Here is an 18,388-nt window from a genome sequence, read left to right on the forward strand (position 1 = left end):
TCCCAAAGTGGGAATACAAACAGGATTTTCCATGTGTTACTGTTAGATACATGACAATTCAGGTTGGAAGAGGCCACATGAGGGTCAGCTCTGAGGTTACAGCAGATCGCTTAGGGTTTTACCCCATTTAGTCTTGAAAACCTCAAAAAAAATGGAGAGCTGATGGAAGATATAGTACCACTGTTAATGGGTGACTTAATCATGTTTGCTTTCTGTCACTCTTTTCTAGAAAGAGAAACAAGTTGATAAGGGTTTTGCTGTCAGTACTTGGCAGTGCATGGCTTTTCATTCCCAAATTTTGTGAATAGGGAAACTAAGACTGAGAACATCCAAAGAAAGTGTTTTTTGACTTGAACTTTGAGTTCTTGACTTGCTGTTTCAATAAAATTATTTAACGCCTAAAGATCTTTACCTTTTGGGAAAGATACTGTTCAGACGGGCCAACTACTATTTCCTTATATTTGTTCATCTCTTTTTTTTTTTTTTTTTTTTTGTGATTGTGGCCTGCACAGTAAGTGGCAAAAGGATTTGTCTCATAACCTGTTCCATTCTGTGCTAAAACTCAGAGGGCAGATGTGAAGCTGAAAGGAGTGTGCATTTTCATTCCTCGGTTGTATTTTCTCTTACCATCCAAGAAATTCTAAGTTGCCTAAAATTGAGGTATGCTGGGGCCTTGGAAACTCAATAAATTTCTCAAGCTTTACAATCTGAATGAATAGATTATGTTCTCTGCCCACCCCAACCACCCCCACCTCCACCTCCCCAAATCAGAAGAAATTTGAGAGGCCTGGCTTAATCTTAGAAAAAGAAGCAGCCATTCCTCTTAGCAGTTCAACAGTGGGTGTTTTTTTACAAATATATTATGTAAAGGAGATGGTAGTAATTACCTGTGTATGTTACATTTTCAGCATTAATTTCATTCTGTGTGGTTTTGCCGGAAGTTAAGGGCATGTTCTTTCTATGGTTTCATTTGTCTTTTTAGTTGTTGGTTAAATTGTGAAAGCAAGAATCAAAAGAAGCTGTTACTTAACATTCTAAGTTGTTTCTTTAAGGCTGTTTATACAGTGATACTCTTGACTGTATAATAATCGTAATAAACATGTTCTATGAAGGTGGGCATGTCTTATATTGTCAGGATGAGAAAATAAGATAGCAGGAGCTCTTGTCTCTCCTTATAACCACAGTCTTTAAGAAAAGACCAGCAAAAGGTATTAGGTTTGTGTTACTTTGCCTATTTTATTCTTTCTTTATTTGCTTCAAAACTACTTTGAAGGGTTTAATATTTTTATTAGACACACATTGGTATAATAATAATTCTCATCTAATTCTGCATAATAACCATGTGTATGTCTAAAATGAAAAGTTACGAATACCCATGAGTTATTGACCTACATAATAATGCTTCTCTTTCAGATCCTGTTTGACCAAACCCAAAGATCAATTAAAGCACAACTTCAGACTTTTGTTAAAGAGTAAGTTAATTTGAACTTTTAATGGGAAAACTATAGGTAAAATAGAATCCAAAAACATGTAATCTGAGTAGGTTGGCGAAACATGTTTCCTGAAAATTGCAGTCATAAATTGAGAATTGTGTATTAAAACGGGACCAAAATCACCCCAAATCAGTGAGGCTTTAGATCCAGCTGCAGATATGTTGAAATAATATGAATTACAGATCTTAATTACATGTTGTCATTGTCTAAGCTTAGGGAAAAAAGTGCTTACCAGAGCTTTTCCCCAGTAAGTGTGAGATGCCTTTATTTAAATTTCAATCGTGTCCTTTTCTCAGAGGAAAGACAAACTTTATATATCCATTTGATCCAAGTTCATCTTGAAGAATATGAAACCAAAGAAACTAGCAGTGACAGTCATGAGCATGGTCTGTCTACTGTATATTTAAACAATTTTTTCATGCTTTGGAATTCATTTGTTAACCACTTTTCCTTTTTTTTTAGAGATATTAGGAAATTTAAAGATGCAAAGAAACAGTTTGAAAAAGTTAGTGAAGAAAAAGAGAATGCTCTAGTAAAAAATGCCCAAGTTCAAAGAAATAAGCAACATGAAGTAGAGGAAGCAACGAATATTTTGACTGCAACACGGAAATGTTTTCGACACATAGCTCTGGATTATGTTCTTCAGGTAAGTGCAGCAATAGAAGTTACTTTTCAAAACAGTCTGTTACATATAGTGAGATATCTGTCCTGTAGAAGTTCTTAGTGTAAGCTTCTCAGAAGCTGTGGTGATTCAGTAAAAAAGGAATAACTTGGTCTGCAAGTAATTTCTTCTTTAGTGAAATCTGAGCAACATTTATTTACTTGATGCATTCTTATTACTTAATGCATTGGTATTTAGTGCTGTTGTTGTAATGACAGAGTTTAATTTCCAACTTGAACATTAATTTTGGGAAAAAAAACAAACACCACCAGTATTTGCCTGATACTTAGAGTTGGCTGTGTTGTAGTTCCTTACGTACTTGAAGTAGAAAATGTAACCTAGCCTAGGAAATACAAATTACCTGGGTAATTCTGATACAGGATGTTGGCTACTACTACAATTTCAGCCGTTTGCTTTGAGTTTTATTTAACAAATCTGACTTGTCTGGAAGCCTCAGAGTTTGGCATTGTACCATAGGGGAAATGAAGAAGGTAATTATTCTTTTGCTTTTTAGTGTGGGTCTCAGAGTGGCAAGAGGTTGTTCTTTGTCCTACTACCTTGAATCTTGTGAAATAATAATAAAGTTTCTGTTAATACGTACAGTTCATCTGTTTCATAGTTACCCACAACTGCAGCAAAACAGGATGGTACAAGGGATTGGGGGCTCCTAAAATGGGTCTGGGGTTCTCTTATGATCAAACATAGAAAAATCCTTTTAAATTGTTTTTATATCAGACATAATCATACTGATTTGTGACAGTCCAGTCGCTTATTTAAACCTTAGTTAACTAACTATTCTTTAAATTGCATATGTCACCTATAAAGTGAAATGGAATCAATCTGATCAATGTACAGATGATGGTCAGTGGTCAACACTGAGCCTGCCTTTTGAACACTAAGGACAAAGTTCATTTTGATGTTTAAAAAGTCATGTGAATTATGTACTACTTGATTATTTATGCTAACATCAAGTAGTTGGGGGGTGGGGGTACGGGGGAAGCTGGCAGTCATTACTATAGTCAAATTCCTTGTGTGTGCATTGAACTGCAGATCCTTTGCCTTCTGGAACTCGGATGCTCAGAGTATGAGCAGTTCCTGTGATAAAGATGTGTTTAAAGTAACAGGGAAAAGTTTCAGCATCTCTTAGATAAAGAGGGCAAAACTGAATTCAGCTTTAGGAGCTCTTTCTACTTGGGTGACTCTTGTCACCTGGAAAAGTAGCTTCACAACTATGGTCTTTTTGTAGCTATATTGGCTTTAAACTGTATTTCTAAACATTTTCTTACCTTTTAATTTTTTTTGTCTCTCAAATTAAGGTTTTGTTCTGTACAAACGAATCTAATTATTTTTGCTGCAGTAGGTTTTCCAAAATACTGACTATTTAAGTACAGAAGTACAATCTGGTTTTGATTATAGCTTCAGTAAGTTTATTTCTTTTTCTGGAATTTTAAACTGACATAGAGGTGTTAAATTAAAAAAACATGCATGTTTTGGCTAAATGGGGCTTTTAAACTAAAATCTGTAGTTCTGGATGACAACCTTTAGAGATTAAAGGACCAAGAATAGAGGAACTAGGTGAATGTGAAAAATCAGTTATTTTTTTTCTAGGTAATGTGAAATTCTTCAAGTTATAGGGCAACACCATTTGTCAGTGACTACAGCTGGCTTAAAAGCACAAATATATATAGCTTAAATATAAATATGTATGAGAAGTTATTTATTGAAGTTATTTTGATCTTGCTTGTTTCAGAGGCTGGGGCTATATCCCAGTTTTGGGATGCTTTAGACAATGTCAGCCCAAGGGGAAGAATAAACTTTCTGCTGTCGGTTCCTTTCCCTGACAGGAGACAGCAGTGGTGCTGAGTGTAACTTCTTTATGAAGTTGGTGGTCTGGGTTAGCTCATACTGTCAGGAAGTGTATTTGAAACATGTTGAATTCAGTCTCTTGAAAATGGGTACCAATTTTCTTTCCTTGAATGATGTATTATATTACTTCTAGCTAACACATGATGTCTTGTATATTACCTTCTAATCAGAGAAAGTTGTGTCAATCACTGAAATTCTAGTTCTGCAAGCTTTTTCTGATTGCATCACTTCAATATTGTGGCAATCTTGTTTTAAAAAAGTAGTGCTTTGTGAAATTTGATATTGTTATGTTCTTCCAGTGTTTTAATCTTTGATACGATTATTTGGAAGTAGTTTGAAGCTTACTTCTGTGGGGAAAATTTGCAAGTAGAATAATAGAAGTTGTTTTTTTCTAGATCAATGTTCTTCAGTCTAAAAGAAGAGCAGAAATCTTAAAATCGGTAAGATAGACATATTTTTCAGTATAGAAAACATTTAATTACATCTGAAATTAAAAATATGACTTTAAAGCAGTATATTAAAAATTTAGTCCTTTTAGCCATCAAAACATTATCAGTACATCTGGCACTTTGGTGACAGTTTGGCCTTTTACTATAGCTGGGCATAGATGCTTAACTGTTTGGCAATCCATTTGGTTCAGATTGGAACGCTCATTTTTAAGGTTTTCACTGCTGTTGACACTTCGGTATGTTAATGGTCAAAGTCAAACTTTGCCAAGAATTCTGCTGTTTAGGTCTGTTATATTCATTTATAAACAATAAGTACTACTTATAATCTATTCTAAGATGGATTCAGCTCTTTCCACAAAAATAATGTTTTTTTAAAATGTAAATAGCATATTGTAATAGCAGATATACGATATGCTTTATTATGGTATCTGCTAAACTAATATACAGCTATATCTGCATGCTAGTTTTCTTCTGATTGTATTCTCTGTTCTGCTTCACGTTATCTCTGTAAAAAGTTTCCTGTAGACTGCCAAATTAAATGGTGCTTTTCTTTCCAGTGTCTGAATTTGCACTCCCATAATTTCCTTAATTCTTTTAAATAGCAAAACCTTTAGTTGGATCACAGCTTTATAGCTGATTGCCATACTGCTCTGCATCTTTCCAACTTTTCTAAGACTGGACGGTCTTCTTGGCTATGTGTTCATAAAGGTTATAGTTTTGGATCATTAATAAATGTATTCTGTAGCTGCTCTAATTTATGTGTCCTGGTTAAACAGGAGATAAGTTTCAGGTGATGTGTATTAGAAGTAATTTTCTGCCCTTAAGCAGATTTGTTTTGTTAATGGGGTTAATCTTATTAACTAATGTCTGAGATCTTTGACTTGGTTCTTTGCTGCCTTTACCTTGCATGTTTATTTATGACATTGGAAGCTCTATGAGATATTGATGTAAAATTGGCAGCATATGAGAGCAGAGATGAACCCTGGAATTGTATTTCAAGTTTGTTCATGTGAATTAGTTAAGTAAAATATCAGATACCATGTAAATATTTCATCCTTTTAAAAATGTATTTTTTTTCCCCCTCCAGATGTTATCGTTTATGTATGCCCATCTGGCTTTTTTCCATCAAGGCTATGATCTTTTTAGTGAACTTGAGCCCTACATGAAAGATCTTGGTGCACAGGTAACAAATTACTTCAAAACGTCATCGCTATATGCTGGAATGAATGAAAACCTCATATATGCGTACACATTGGGTACATCATAGGTTTATTCAACAAAAAGGGAACTGCAGTGTGATAAAAACAAAACATAAAAATACACTGCAAGTGGTTTGAATGATAATAGTTACAAACTGTAAGTTGTCTGTTCACTAAAATTAATACTACCTTTAGGATTTATGTTCTTAAATATAGCCATATAGTGGCATTTGAGGTACTCTGTGGTATTCAGGACATTGGATTATTTTGTTTTTAAAATTTTTGTATATGACTTGTGCTATAAATATATTTTAATAATAAAAAGGAGATTAGGCTTTCTCCTTCTACTTGTATACTATATTTATGTATAAATTATGCAGTCTGCCAAAAATAGCATGAATGTTGGTAATTAAGATTAGTAAAATCAGATTTCTGTTTTAAGTAGTGCAAAACTGAATTCATACAGTGAATCAATCCTTCTTGCCTAGTTTTGTAGTTTAAGAACACACAATTACAAATTCTGCATTTTCAGTGACGGACTCATGAAAAGGTTAGGTGGACCACAGCCAACTGCACACAGCAGACATTGAAAATGGTTATACAAAATATATAAGAACATACAGTATTCAACTGAAGATCGGTCTGTGGTGCAGGGAGGAGACTCAGCAGTGTTTTGACTTGTTTTCAGTGCAAGTTGGATGGGCCTGGAAATACTTGTCCAACACTTTATTATTTTTTTTTTTCTTCTCTATTTAAGGATTTGCAACGACTGCACTGGTGCAGAACCCTCTATTACCACTTCCCAGCCTGATCCACAAAACAAAGCCAACCCAAATTCAAAGTGTCTGTCCAGACACAAAAGCAATTAAATGACAGCAGAAACTTGCATTCATCTCAAGTAGATCTGCTATTGAATGTCTAAGAAATGACATTGTCCTGAGCTGGTTATTCTTGCCACAGCGCTGTTGTCATCTGTGCCCTGCAACCTGCTTCTGTGTCTGTGCAGTGAAGCAGATAGGGAACGGTAGAAAATCACTCCAATAGTCAAATGTCTAAATAGTAATTTTCCTGCTAGACTAGTCCCCAGTCAGGTTACTGTGGGTCTTAATTACTTGTACAAACACATGTCAGGGAGGTGTGTGCTTGTGTGTGTGCATGCATATGGCAAGTGATGGAGCTGAGAGAGAAGCTGCTTGAGCTGGCACTGCCATCAAGAAGGGAAGTGACTGTACAGCAGCATCCCTGTCTGGTGTAATATTGGCACTTGAAAAGTTCAGGTGCATATAACTTTGTCCTTAGTTGTGCTTTTTGTTCTTTTATAGCTTTCCATTTTGGGTTGTAATTGTTGAAATGTAGTGTTTTGATAGTACAGAATGTATCCTGTACCTCTGCAGAAGAGGGGATGGGGAAAGAAAACAAAAGCTATGGAGTTGGTAATGTTTTGTGCTACCAGCCAGGCTTTAGTATTTCCATTTTATTGAGATTATTTGAATGAGGAACGCAAGATTACTTCTGAATGGCTGGTCATCCTTTTGCTTGATCTGTTAAGGAGTATTGTGTAACATTCATTTTGGTGCTGGTATCATAGCAACTGAAAGAGTTAAATTTAGAAAATCCGAAGCTGAGAGTGTTTAAAATACATTGTAATTAGAGCAAAGATAGACTGAAGACCCTTAAATTGTACAACTTGCTGAATTATTCTTTTGTGGCAGACTTTGGTGTATAAGTAATGGATGTTTTTTGTGACAGAAGCAGACTAATAAATAGCTTAAACTTGAACTTTTAGTGGCTTTGCAGTTTGTATTGGTTGAAGCTTCTGTCTTTTTAACAGGTCAGAGGGAAGGTATGTTGTGACATAAAACAGGGATTTGCTAGATTTTTCTGAAAATACTGTCAGATTCTTTGTCGGTGAATTTTGCTGGATAATTTTTTTGTGTATGATCTTAATTACATTTAACAGCACCTGAATTATTAAAATTGAAGTGATCTTAAATAGTATCATTATAATTTTATATTATTTTGTTTTGCATTTTCAAAATAACTGGTTTACATGACAGTATAGAAATGAGCAGTTTTGCTTTCTGGATATTGTAGGTCAGGGTAGGATTACTTGTAAATCACATCATTGTAGGGGAATCTTCAATGGCACACAAGTGCAATATAAGCTTTTGTGTGGAAATTAGGGTATTTGGCACTTTTCATGTGAAATGTATTAGTTTAAAAAGAAAACCTACTTGAATTTTCATTCAGGCATGACTACTCAAAAAGCTAAACACTTTAGTCTGACATAGCTCTCTACAGAGTACCACTTATAGTACTATATGTTTATGAAAATACGTTTACCAGTAAGTGCAGTATTTTGAAAAACATTAATTATTTGAAGACTATTCAGTAGTGGTAGAATGACTGGGTTTTTGGTAGTTTAGTTGCGTGATTGACCACAGCTCTTGGTAGTCGTATGCTGTCTTTTTTATTTAAGACTGTTGAAGTGTTGCTCACCTGAATGAAAACAAGAAATTCTGGTCTGAGCTTGGAAACTGGAATAGTGCAGTGCTGTCTTGATAGTAAAAAAGTAAATGATGAAATGAGCTGCTGTTCAGAACTTTTTGTCATGCTGTGGTAAATGTATTCTCAAACACTTGTAGTTATGATAAATTAGAGGTAATTGCCCTAATCTGAATGCAACTACCTTCTGTTTCATCTAGCAGGGTAGGAAGAATAATTTCTGGGGGCCATGTGCAGATTCCTGAATCTGAGATTTTAGCAAGAAACTTGACTCCTATAAAGTCTTGCACAGCCCTTGGGCCAGTTCTGATCTTTATCGTAAAAGCATAGGTTTCACAGGGTTCTTGGTGCAAAACAGTCTTTGAGCATAATGGCAGCCCAGTCTCTGTTTTAGCGGCTCTTCTATCATTTTTTAAGTCATATAGCTACATAAATATGACATCTGGATGTTTCAGTCTTCCATGTCTTTATGTTCACAAATACCTGTAAAGTGTGAAAGTGCTGGTATAGCTATTCGATCCAGAGAGGAAATCAGGGAGACAAGAGTTAAGAGAGTATGGAATTGAGTTCAAATGTCCTGTCTGATGGCTCCTTCATCATTGGAGACTGTCTAGCACAAGGATGTAAGAGCCAGTTATTGTCCCTTTTTTCTTCCATTTGTATCATTTCAAGTAGGGAAAATACGGTGCTGGAGAAAATGACCAGAGTTGGCAGGGGTCCTCACTTGTGGTTGTGAGAGTGGGTGGAGGCAATCCTGTTTGTGTGTGAATTAAAGGTTGTTAGTCATACTGTGCCCTCTGCCAAGTGACTGACTTCAGCTGGAAATCTGGTGTTGTATACTGTTCCTGGTCTCCTCATTCTAGGTCAGGAGTAAAATGAGATCTGTCCCACAGATGTAAAGCTACAGGCTGTACCATTGTGTTCAGTATTGCATCTGCATTCTTATCCAGTAAGATGCACTGACTGGGGTTAATGGCATTCTTGTATTATAGGCTGTTTAAGGGAGGAATTAATCAGATTCCATAGCATGTCATATAAGTACCAAGCTAATTGGTCTTTCAGGCAGCATCTGCTCCTCTGCTTCACCGTATTTCTTATTTAAACAATAAAGTCTATTAAAACAAACATATGCGCATACCACCATGCCCCCCCCCAAAAAAAAAAAACCAAAAACCCAAACCCACAATTCCCCCCCAAAATACCAGACTTGCTCTCTTACGGGATATCTTAAACTTCCTGCCATGGTTGTGGTTTTTTTTTTTTTTTCCTTCTGGCTTTAAAAGGAAAATAATTATGTGTTAGTGCTATGGGACATGTGAATAGCTAGATAGATATGGGACATGCTTGCAGCAAGTTTTTGGTAGTGGTTTTTTTATTATCACAGGCTTTGTAAGGATGCTAACTTGAAGTTTCTCTGTTTTGACAGTCTCTCTTCTTTGCAAAATCATATTGTTGTTATTTGTGAAACTAGTAACAGATTGAATGGTTCTGCATAAGATTTCAAGGCATCTTGCTCAAATATTCCTGGTGACCTCATCAAAACTATCAATACAAAAGCCTGGTTGAGGCAGTTCCCCTGCTTTGTGGAGGGGAAAAAATCACTAGCATTTGCTCCTTCTAGTTTTTGCTGCTAATGCCAGTGCTGCTGCATAGGCCAGTCAGCCAGCAAAGAGCAGCTAAAGCATGAGTCATTCTCTTCAGAGACTGAGCACCAATGCGGTATAGAGTCGCATATGCTTGGCACCATGCTGTTCTTTGAAACATTTCTTCTAAGGCTTACAAGAAATGTACACCTTTCGTAGAGGTTAATTTAGGATGGTAGTGCAGTGCTTTAAACGAGGCTTCAGTGGTTATTGAAGGTAAACACTTTGTGACCAGAGTAATTATGCTATGCAACTAAAACAAAAGCCATGCAGTGTCTAGACATAATGTGTTCTATTTTGTCAGCATTATGAAATCTACTGAGCCAAATTTCTCTTGATTTCTAAAGATCCAATTTTCTGTTTCTCTTTACAGCTGGATCAGTTGGCTGTAGATGCTGCAAAGGAGAAGAGAGATATGGAGCAAAAGCACTCCACTATTCAACAAAAGGTACTTGAGAGAATGTAAAAGGCAGATTGCACACACATATTTGTATCTCTAGCATCTCTCCCCAGCAGTGTGTCTCTGCATTGAACTGTGAGAGATTGTATCCTTAGTGCAGAGTAATAGGCTACACATATTATGTGTAGGGTTGGGCTGCAGATAGTAATTTTATGTTAGAGCAGAACATTATGTTTAGCTTTGACTGAAACATGAATAGAACAATGTAATTTCTCTGAATGCTGGGACTCTAACATTTCATTAGAGCTCTTAATTCTTATTACATCTTTGATTCAGTATAGTTGTAGAAGTTGCTATTGTTCCTTCCTCTGCGTGTGTAGAATCGGTGTATATGCTGCACAGTTCTACAGTCGTATATATCATTTTCTGGACTGTGCCAAGTAAGAGTGCAGCACTTTGAGGCAGTAGGTAGCTGCTATTGCATATAAAGAGTGAAAGTAAACTTTTGTAAAGGCTGTCTAATGTATGGTGTTCAACTCTACACAAATACAACAGTGATAACATTAAATTGCTGTTTTGGGCTTACTTGTATGTGTAGTAATTATTTTTGCTTGTTGAGAAAAATGTAGATAATTCATGTTGTGGGGGGAATGACTTCAGTTTGGATGTTTCAGAAGCTCTAGATCAGTATTGGTTTTGCAGGTATAATGCTAGAAGTTAAAAATATTTCCACTGAACTCTCCGGTAGCGAGCTAATACTGCAGGTACTTTTGAAAGGGATTAGATACCAGTTTAAAGGTAATGCAACACTACTTACTCTCATTCAAATACATTCTGTATCTGTTCAGGTGGCATAAATTAAAAATAAATAAAAAAAAAAAAACCAAACCAAAACAGCCTAGTGTAAGTGAAATCTGATGAGTAAATTCAGAAATGAAAATATGCTAAGATTATAATTTAGGTAGCCTTAGTAGGAGTCAATATTAATACTGATGGGAAAAGGTAACGTTTTTGGTTGCTGAAAATGCTTTTGTCACTTTATCCTGTTGTTCCTACAGGAGTTGGTGGGAAGTGTTAGGATTGCTCTAACTGTGACATTGAGCAGATGCAATGATGAGTTTTAGGGTAGCGCTGATGTGCTGTGTTTGGAGGCAGACAGGAGATAACTGCTGGCAAGGAAGGGGAAGAAGGAGGGGAGATTAGAAAGAGATGGAACTGGAATTAACATTGATACTCAAATTCTAATTTGTTTGGGCTCAATAGGCCTAGTTTCAGGAGTGGGCAGTAGTTGAGGGTTTTACTGTTAGAGAACAGCAGTGCTTGGTGGAGAATGTAAGTTATGGGCAATTATCTTTTGGTTTGCCATAGAAATAATAACTTATTGCTGTGAATTGGTCATTGCTGTTGCCAATGGTCTTTACAGATTTTGTTTTTTCTTCAAATGCTGCTAAAGGCTGCTTTACAGGTAAACTGTTTCTAATAATATCAATGGTTATTGAAATGTAAGCTTCATGAAACTTAATAACCTGTATCAGTGTGTAATTTAAATATTCTTGGTTTCTAGTACAGGTGGCAATCATAATGAGGTTATTTATATATTGTTCCTTATTTAAATTGAATGATAACTTTATGCTGTCTCTAAAGTATAATCAGGGTAGTCAGATTGGATTGTATGTTCTCTAAAGTTCTGTGTTTCAAGTTGTGTATGTTGTCTCCTGTCCTTATCAGTCAAGTCACTGATGTATTTTTGTGATAATGCCTGGATTAATGCATCTAGGCTTTGGAGGGCATGCTTTGCTGGAGATTCTTCTTAACAGCTTGTCAAATTTTCTTGGTTTCGTATTCAAATAGTGTTGTCTGTTTTTTGTCTCCTCCTACTCGCTTTTCCCAACCTTCCCACCAAGATTGCTTCCAGCTCGTCAGGATTTCAGAATCTTGAACTGCCTTAGACCTTGGATCTTGTTCTTTATATCATTATTTGTCATCTAGTCAATCTGACCGGCATGGCAACCTTTTTCTTTATTCTCTTCTCATGGCTTGTCATGTTGCTTTTCACTGGGCTTCCTCTTAGGCATGTGTTCTAAAATCTTCCAGTGCCAAATCCTTCCATGTTGTATAACTACGAGACTTCGGCTTCTTGTATTTAATATTACATGAGGTATATATACATTTAATATACTGAAGTTTTAATCTAATGCTTCAGAACGATGCCTTTTCTTCATTGTGTGGATAAAGAACAGTTCCTTTTCTGAAATGTATAGGTAAGTGCACATGTGCACACACCTACGCACCCACTACCTGTGTTTGCATATATGTGCATATGCATGCAGAATAATTGCATTAATTCATCTCACTTTTCTTTGTAATCATCATCCTATTAAATTAGGCTGTTGTGAGAGACTAACACAAAAGTCATGGAAGGGCTTGGTCACCACTGTAGTTTGATTTCTATTTTAAGAGAACTGATGTCTGATGTTTTTTGTGTGTTTAATATACTCAGCAAATTTGTAGGAAACAAGTCTTTATTTTTTCTGTATATGGAAAAAAACCCTCTTACTATTCTGGAGCAACACATACTGTGGATTAATCTAGAAATGTCATGATTCTGGGAACTTTTTGCAATATATTTTTATAGGGAAAGATTCATATCAAGAATGGCATCAGTGTGAATATCACTTAAGACATAACTCTTGCTTTCTGAGCAGTTTGCAGCCCATTGCTGTAGTAACATAATGAATTAAGACATAATTTTAAAATCTATTGGACCTGTAAATAGCATTATGGCTTTTTGGTTTTGTGACAAAGGTAATATTTTGTTCTAAAATGAGGGAAATAATACAGGAAAAATGTTTGCATTGAACTTCAAATACTTTGTTGTATTCAAATCCATTTTTCCTTAAAAAAAAAAAAACAAAACCCACAAAAACCCGGAAAACCCTGCATCCGAAGAACTGCTCAGGAAACAGCTGGAGTGAGAATGATTTGAAAATTTTTAACATCATGAGTAAGCAAAGTGATAGGAAACCAGATGCTACCAGAATCATAAAGCAGGCGTAAACCAGAACTGCTGTTGTGTAGTAATGCTAACTAATTCATGTCTCTAAAAACAAAGATCTGATAGTATCTCAAGTGACCTGTATGCGCAATGGCTGTGTTGCCGCCTTTCACTTTGCCCTGGAATATAAACTTTGTTACTTGTTGGGGCTGTTGTTCTTTCTAAGCCTTTTCTCAAGGGACTTCAACTTAAGCATGACAAACATTTCTTTTGCCAATGGGAAGGGAATGGAAGCAACTTTCTAAACAAGGGGGGTTGCACTGTTAGTGTCTTCTGCTTGGTATATGCTGGATTAATTTTTCAGATTAGAGTTTTCTTTGGTACTTGTGTTCCCCCACTTACTGCTTTTTTAAAAACTTCAAAAAATTCTGCTTTTCTAAAGTAAAAAGCATATCAAATACATATTCGGTGTTAAAATGGTGATATTCACACTCCATGCAATCTACTGATAAAATGGCTTGAATAGCTTTCGTAACCTGCTAGCAGTCTTCATATTGAAAGTAAATGCTGCTGAAAAGTATGGGGGTTTATGTTTTGGTAAAAAGAAAATTATATGTAGAGAAACAGAAACCATGCAAGCTATGAAATAAATCCAGTATGTGTGATAAATCTGTAAGTTCACGTGAAAACGCATTCATTGAAACTTTGTCAAGTAAAATAGGTGTTCTGTGACCTGGCAGATGAGTTTTAATTGTGGAAATGTAAGTTTTTCAGTTGCTGGCTGGTTTGCTATCTCTTATGGACATTTAAAGAAAAAGAGGGGGATGGGGGGATAAAGGCATGTAAGCATGCTATACGCTTCACTTAAATAAACCACTTCTACATACTTATTTTCCAGTAGCTGACCAGCCTTGAAAAATAAGTATCAGAATAGAAGCCATAGATCATCTTCCCTTCGAACTGAATGGAATGTGTGATACAGCACTTCAGTGTAACTGTCATAATACTGGCTTCATTTTCTTAGTTCTGATTAGGTACTTTAGTCATAACTGACGCCTAATTAGCAGTTAACTTATGTTTAAAAGTCAGTCTTTATTAGCTGCCTGTTTGCTTAAGGAATACAAAATTCTGAATCACATAAAGCAGCTGGGTTTATTAACATGTGATTCTCTTATGCAGGACACTGGAAAGATATGGATGTATTTCTCTCCACCCCCTGATTATTTTTTGTGATTCACTAAACTTTTCCATGCACCAAGATAAAAATAAACTATAATGTGACTGCTTTTCTCCTATCCTTTAATTACAAAATAGCAGAGAGTATAAAATCAGACACAACTTGCCTAGTTCTTTTTTCTGCTTTTATCCTTTTAATTGAAATGAATTGTGAAGTTTCTTGCTTGTTTGTTCAATTTCTTTCCTGACCACAACTTTTATCAATGAAGTTTTATGGATAAAGCACTTAAAAGCTTTACTCCTTCCCTCCTCCCCGCAGCTGGTAGTCTGCTCTGTATAGTTAGGAAAATATTGAACACTTGTTTGTATACTCTTGCATCTTAATCTCCTCTATAAAGGTGGAAGTCAATCAGGGAAGCCATTAAAAATGATACTGGGGCACTTCATGAGGAAGGTTCAGTATTTTAGACAATTTGAGCTGAGTGTGTAGCATGATAAATGTTTGCAAGGAGTTTTGCTGTCATGCTTGTATATGTCTTGGAAGCGTGTATCTAGATTCATTGGAAAAAACAGTTGCATTTTCTGCAGCAGTTCTCCAAACCTGAAGGAAAATGTGATTACATAGTAGTTTGGACAGAAAAGACCAAGGGAATGTATGTTATCTTTCACTACACAAGGAGTTGCAGGCATCACTAGGAAGATGCAAATCTTTAGCAGGTTTCATTATGTTTGGGAGCTGGTAAGTTAGAGTAATTTATCAGTTTTTTGGGGAGGGAGGGGGTGTGACATCAGCATGCCTAAATCTGTGCTTTAGGGGTTTGCTCTCTCTTTTTTTTTTTTTTTTTTTAATTTTGGAGAGGATAAGAAAACAGAAGGGACTTTTAACACTCAATGTTTGTGTCATAAGTTGTGAAATACAAAGTTAAAATTGTACTGTGATATTTGGCTGCTTGTGCTTAATGGTCTTCAATGTTCAGCATGTTCTGATCTAGAAAACAGGCAGAAAATGGAGTTATTAAATGCTGAATAATAAATTGCAAGTTTGTGATTTTTGAGAAGCTTTTATTTGCAACCTATATGTTTATTCAGATCAATATATAGTAGTGATATGATAGTTCCATTTTCTTTTGGAATTCCTGCTTTTGCACTCATCTTCTGCCAGTGAATTAACAAAAATCTAGATTTAACATTTCAAATCTAGTTATTCTATTCAGATTGGTAATAGCTGAAAACACTCTGAGTAATTTTATGGATTTTGGTGCTGTGCTTGCCTGGGAGTATAGCGGGCCTGTTTGATATTTGTAACCACTTCACTGTCTTGTTTAATTAACCTTATGTTGAACCAAACCATCTGCATGTATAAGAGTAAACATTGTGCGTAGCAGAGAAGTTGTGTACAGGCTGGACTACTAGAAAGGGCTAATGGTATTGGTTTTGAAGCTGACTTTTTTTATATAGCCTCTTTTTCCCCTATGTATAGATAAATTCCTAAGGAGCAAAGTACAAAGCAGAGATTTTCTTTTCACACAAAGCTGATGTTTTCAATTTACAAAAAGTACTTGCTGAAGGTATGGGGGACTGACATTTCATAATGTCCTGCATTTTTAGTATTTGATCAGATTTTTTTTGTTCTGAAACTTAATTTTCAGTGGTGTGCGTCTTCTGCCCTAGTGAAGGGGAAGAAGTTGCTGGTCTGCTTTAAGGATATATTACACTAACAGTGAAATTAAATAATATGGATATTATTTAGATAACTGGACATAGCTTATCATAAGTGATATCTTCCCATGTGTGCTTTTTCATGCACCTCTAGTAGCTGTAGCCTCCCACTGACTGAATACCTGAGCTCCATACTGCGCTGGGAAGAGTCCATGCTGTTTCAGATGAGATTTAAAAGCAAATTATCACCACATGTATTACTATTTACCTTTGGAGATGCAAAGCAGTAACCTTTCTAAAATTTGTTAAGCTGTTATTAACTGTTATCACTTTTACTAGATTGATCGAAATGTATCTTCCCTTGTCCTACATCTAGCTTCATATTCTTGTCAAAGATCATAAAGAAAAAATTACTGCTAAGCTTGTCATCATTGCCAGCACCCTGACTGCTTTAATTTAGAGGTAACTGATAGAGTCATCTTTATTTGGTTACTTATCTTCTAAGTTTTGATCTGGCTCACTTGTCAAGATGACAAAGCTGAAGAAAATGCTAAAGGATGGCTGGCTCTTTACAGTTGTCTGCAACAAGCTGCAGTTGCTTCTCAGTTTTGACTCCAAACTCCCATTGCCCCTTTATTTTCCTCTGTCTTACTCTTCCATTTCTTTGGAATATATGTGAGACCATTTGAGCAGGCAGTTGAAGCATCAGATGCTCTATTGGTTATGTTTGTGTTTTACTTGGCCACAAAGGTCACCAATACCCGAGCAAGAATTTCGCCTGGTGTGTAGGTAAAGTAAAAGTCTTCAGCATTCTAATCTCCTAGAAACGATTTAAAAAAAAAAAATATAAAAATTAAGTCATGACTTCACTAATAAGTGTTGTAATTAAAACATTATTCCTAAATGTTTACTCTTTTTTGATGTTAATACTGCCCGTATTGGAAGTTTCATTTGAAACTGCAATGTGTTTTTTATTGTCTTGTTCCTTTGTACTAGGATTATTCCAGTGATGATACTAAACTAGAATACAATGTAGATGCAGCCAATGGTATTGTTATGGAAGGTTATCTATTTAAGCGAGCCAGCAATGCCTTCAAGACATGGAACAGGTAATGATTCAGAACTTCTATTTACTAGCTTATTAAGATACTGCTTGTTAAGCTAAACTCTGGTCTGACTTATAACCTATGCAACTCACAGATTCCACAGTTTTGACAGAACACTTGGATGACTCTTAATTAATGTAGAGATGACAGTCCAAAGCCATTTTTCCTTATTTTCTGTCTAGTTGTTTGCAAGCCTTTTTCTAAGAGTGTATATTAGTGTGGAGAAGTCCTGTGTATGGAAATCCTTTACTTAAGAATTGCTCTGTTTCAACCCTTCTGATTATGTACAGTAAGCCAGGTGAATGTATGTGCTGGGAAAATAAGTGTTACAAGGACAAAGTAAAATGGAAGTTGTGTAGCTATTGGAAGCAGGGCAACACAGTGAAGGACTGAAGTTTTGAGTTTTTTTTCCCGAAAGAAATGCATAACTGTTATCCTTTACAATTCCTGTCCTGTGCAATGACTTCTGTTTAGTGGTTTTGATGGTCCTGTTGGGAATTGAAAATATGTTGTTAGTCATGCTTCTTTAACAATGTATATTTTACTATTGTTTAAATATTTCTCTCCCTGAACAGGATTTATCTTGTATTTCCAAGGATGTATACATTTTTCAAGGAAATATTATATATTCGGGAGCATTTACAGTATAGTTGGATATGGTTCTTGAATTTTGAAGTTGGTTTGTTGTGATAGAGAGCTCTTTTTACTGGATTATGCTCTGCAATTTTTTCAGCAGTGCTTCTGCTAAGCTCTTTGCTTGTTTCAAAGGCCAGAATGTGCATTGAGATACGTGGTCCCTTCCAACCTTAATTCTTCTATCATTCCTTGAGCATCTTGGAACATTACAAGTCTATGACAAGTTGGGATTACTCCACTTAAATCCAGAGACTGATGAGGGGGCCACTGGCGTCAGTAAGACTATCTGGATTAGCAAATCATGTGCAACTAGTTCAAGGGATTTTGCTTTTGACTGCTTCTAGTCTGGTCCTGTGGTCTGATTATCCATCTGCAATTGTAATGTACATTCTGGCTTAGTTTCACCCAAGCAGAATTCTGAGTTCTCGGGGACAAACCTGCAAGGCATCAAAGGAGAGTGAAAGGAGAAAACTGGGAAATGTGCTTCAAAAGAGTGTTTCTGGTGTGATGTAAAATGTTAGTGTAAGCACTAACTGACAAAAATCTGCAGTAACAGTGCAGGAGATTGTCCTTTATTGGTTTCTCAACAGGCTGAAAGAG

At 35.9% G+C, this 18,388-nt stretch overlaps 1 protein-coding gene across 4 annotated transcripts in view; it reads left to right on the forward strand.

Annotated features, from left to right (window-relative positions):
* ACAP2 (ArfGAP with coiled-coil, ankyrin repeat and PH domains 2) overlaps positions 1–18,388 on the forward strand; it is a 65,343-nt gene that overhangs the window by 25,324 nt on the left and 21,631 nt on the right. For all 4 annotated transcript variants that reach the window (XM_055724075.1, XM_055724074.1, XM_055724077.1 and 1 more), the window contains exons 5-10: positions 1,414–1,472; positions 1,956–2,139; positions 4,416–4,460; positions 5,557–5,652; positions 10,190–10,264; positions 17,043–17,155. In XM_055724075.1, coding sequence (XP_055580050.1) covers positions 1,414–1,472; positions 1,956–2,139; positions 4,416–4,460; positions 5,557–5,652; positions 10,190–10,264; positions 17,043–17,155 — 572 coding nt within the window. The remainder of the gene's footprint in view (positions 1–1,413; positions 1,473–1,955; positions 2,140–4,415; positions 4,461–5,556; positions 5,653–10,189; positions 10,265–17,042; positions 17,156–18,388) is intronic.

The sequence above is a fragment of the Falco cherrug genome, chromosome 11 (genome assembly GCF_023634085.1).
Source record: "Falco cherrug isolate bFalChe1 chromosome 11, bFalChe1.pri, whole genome shotgun sequence".
NCBI lineage: Eukaryota > Metazoa > Chordata > Aves > Falconiformes > Falconidae > Falco > Falco cherrug.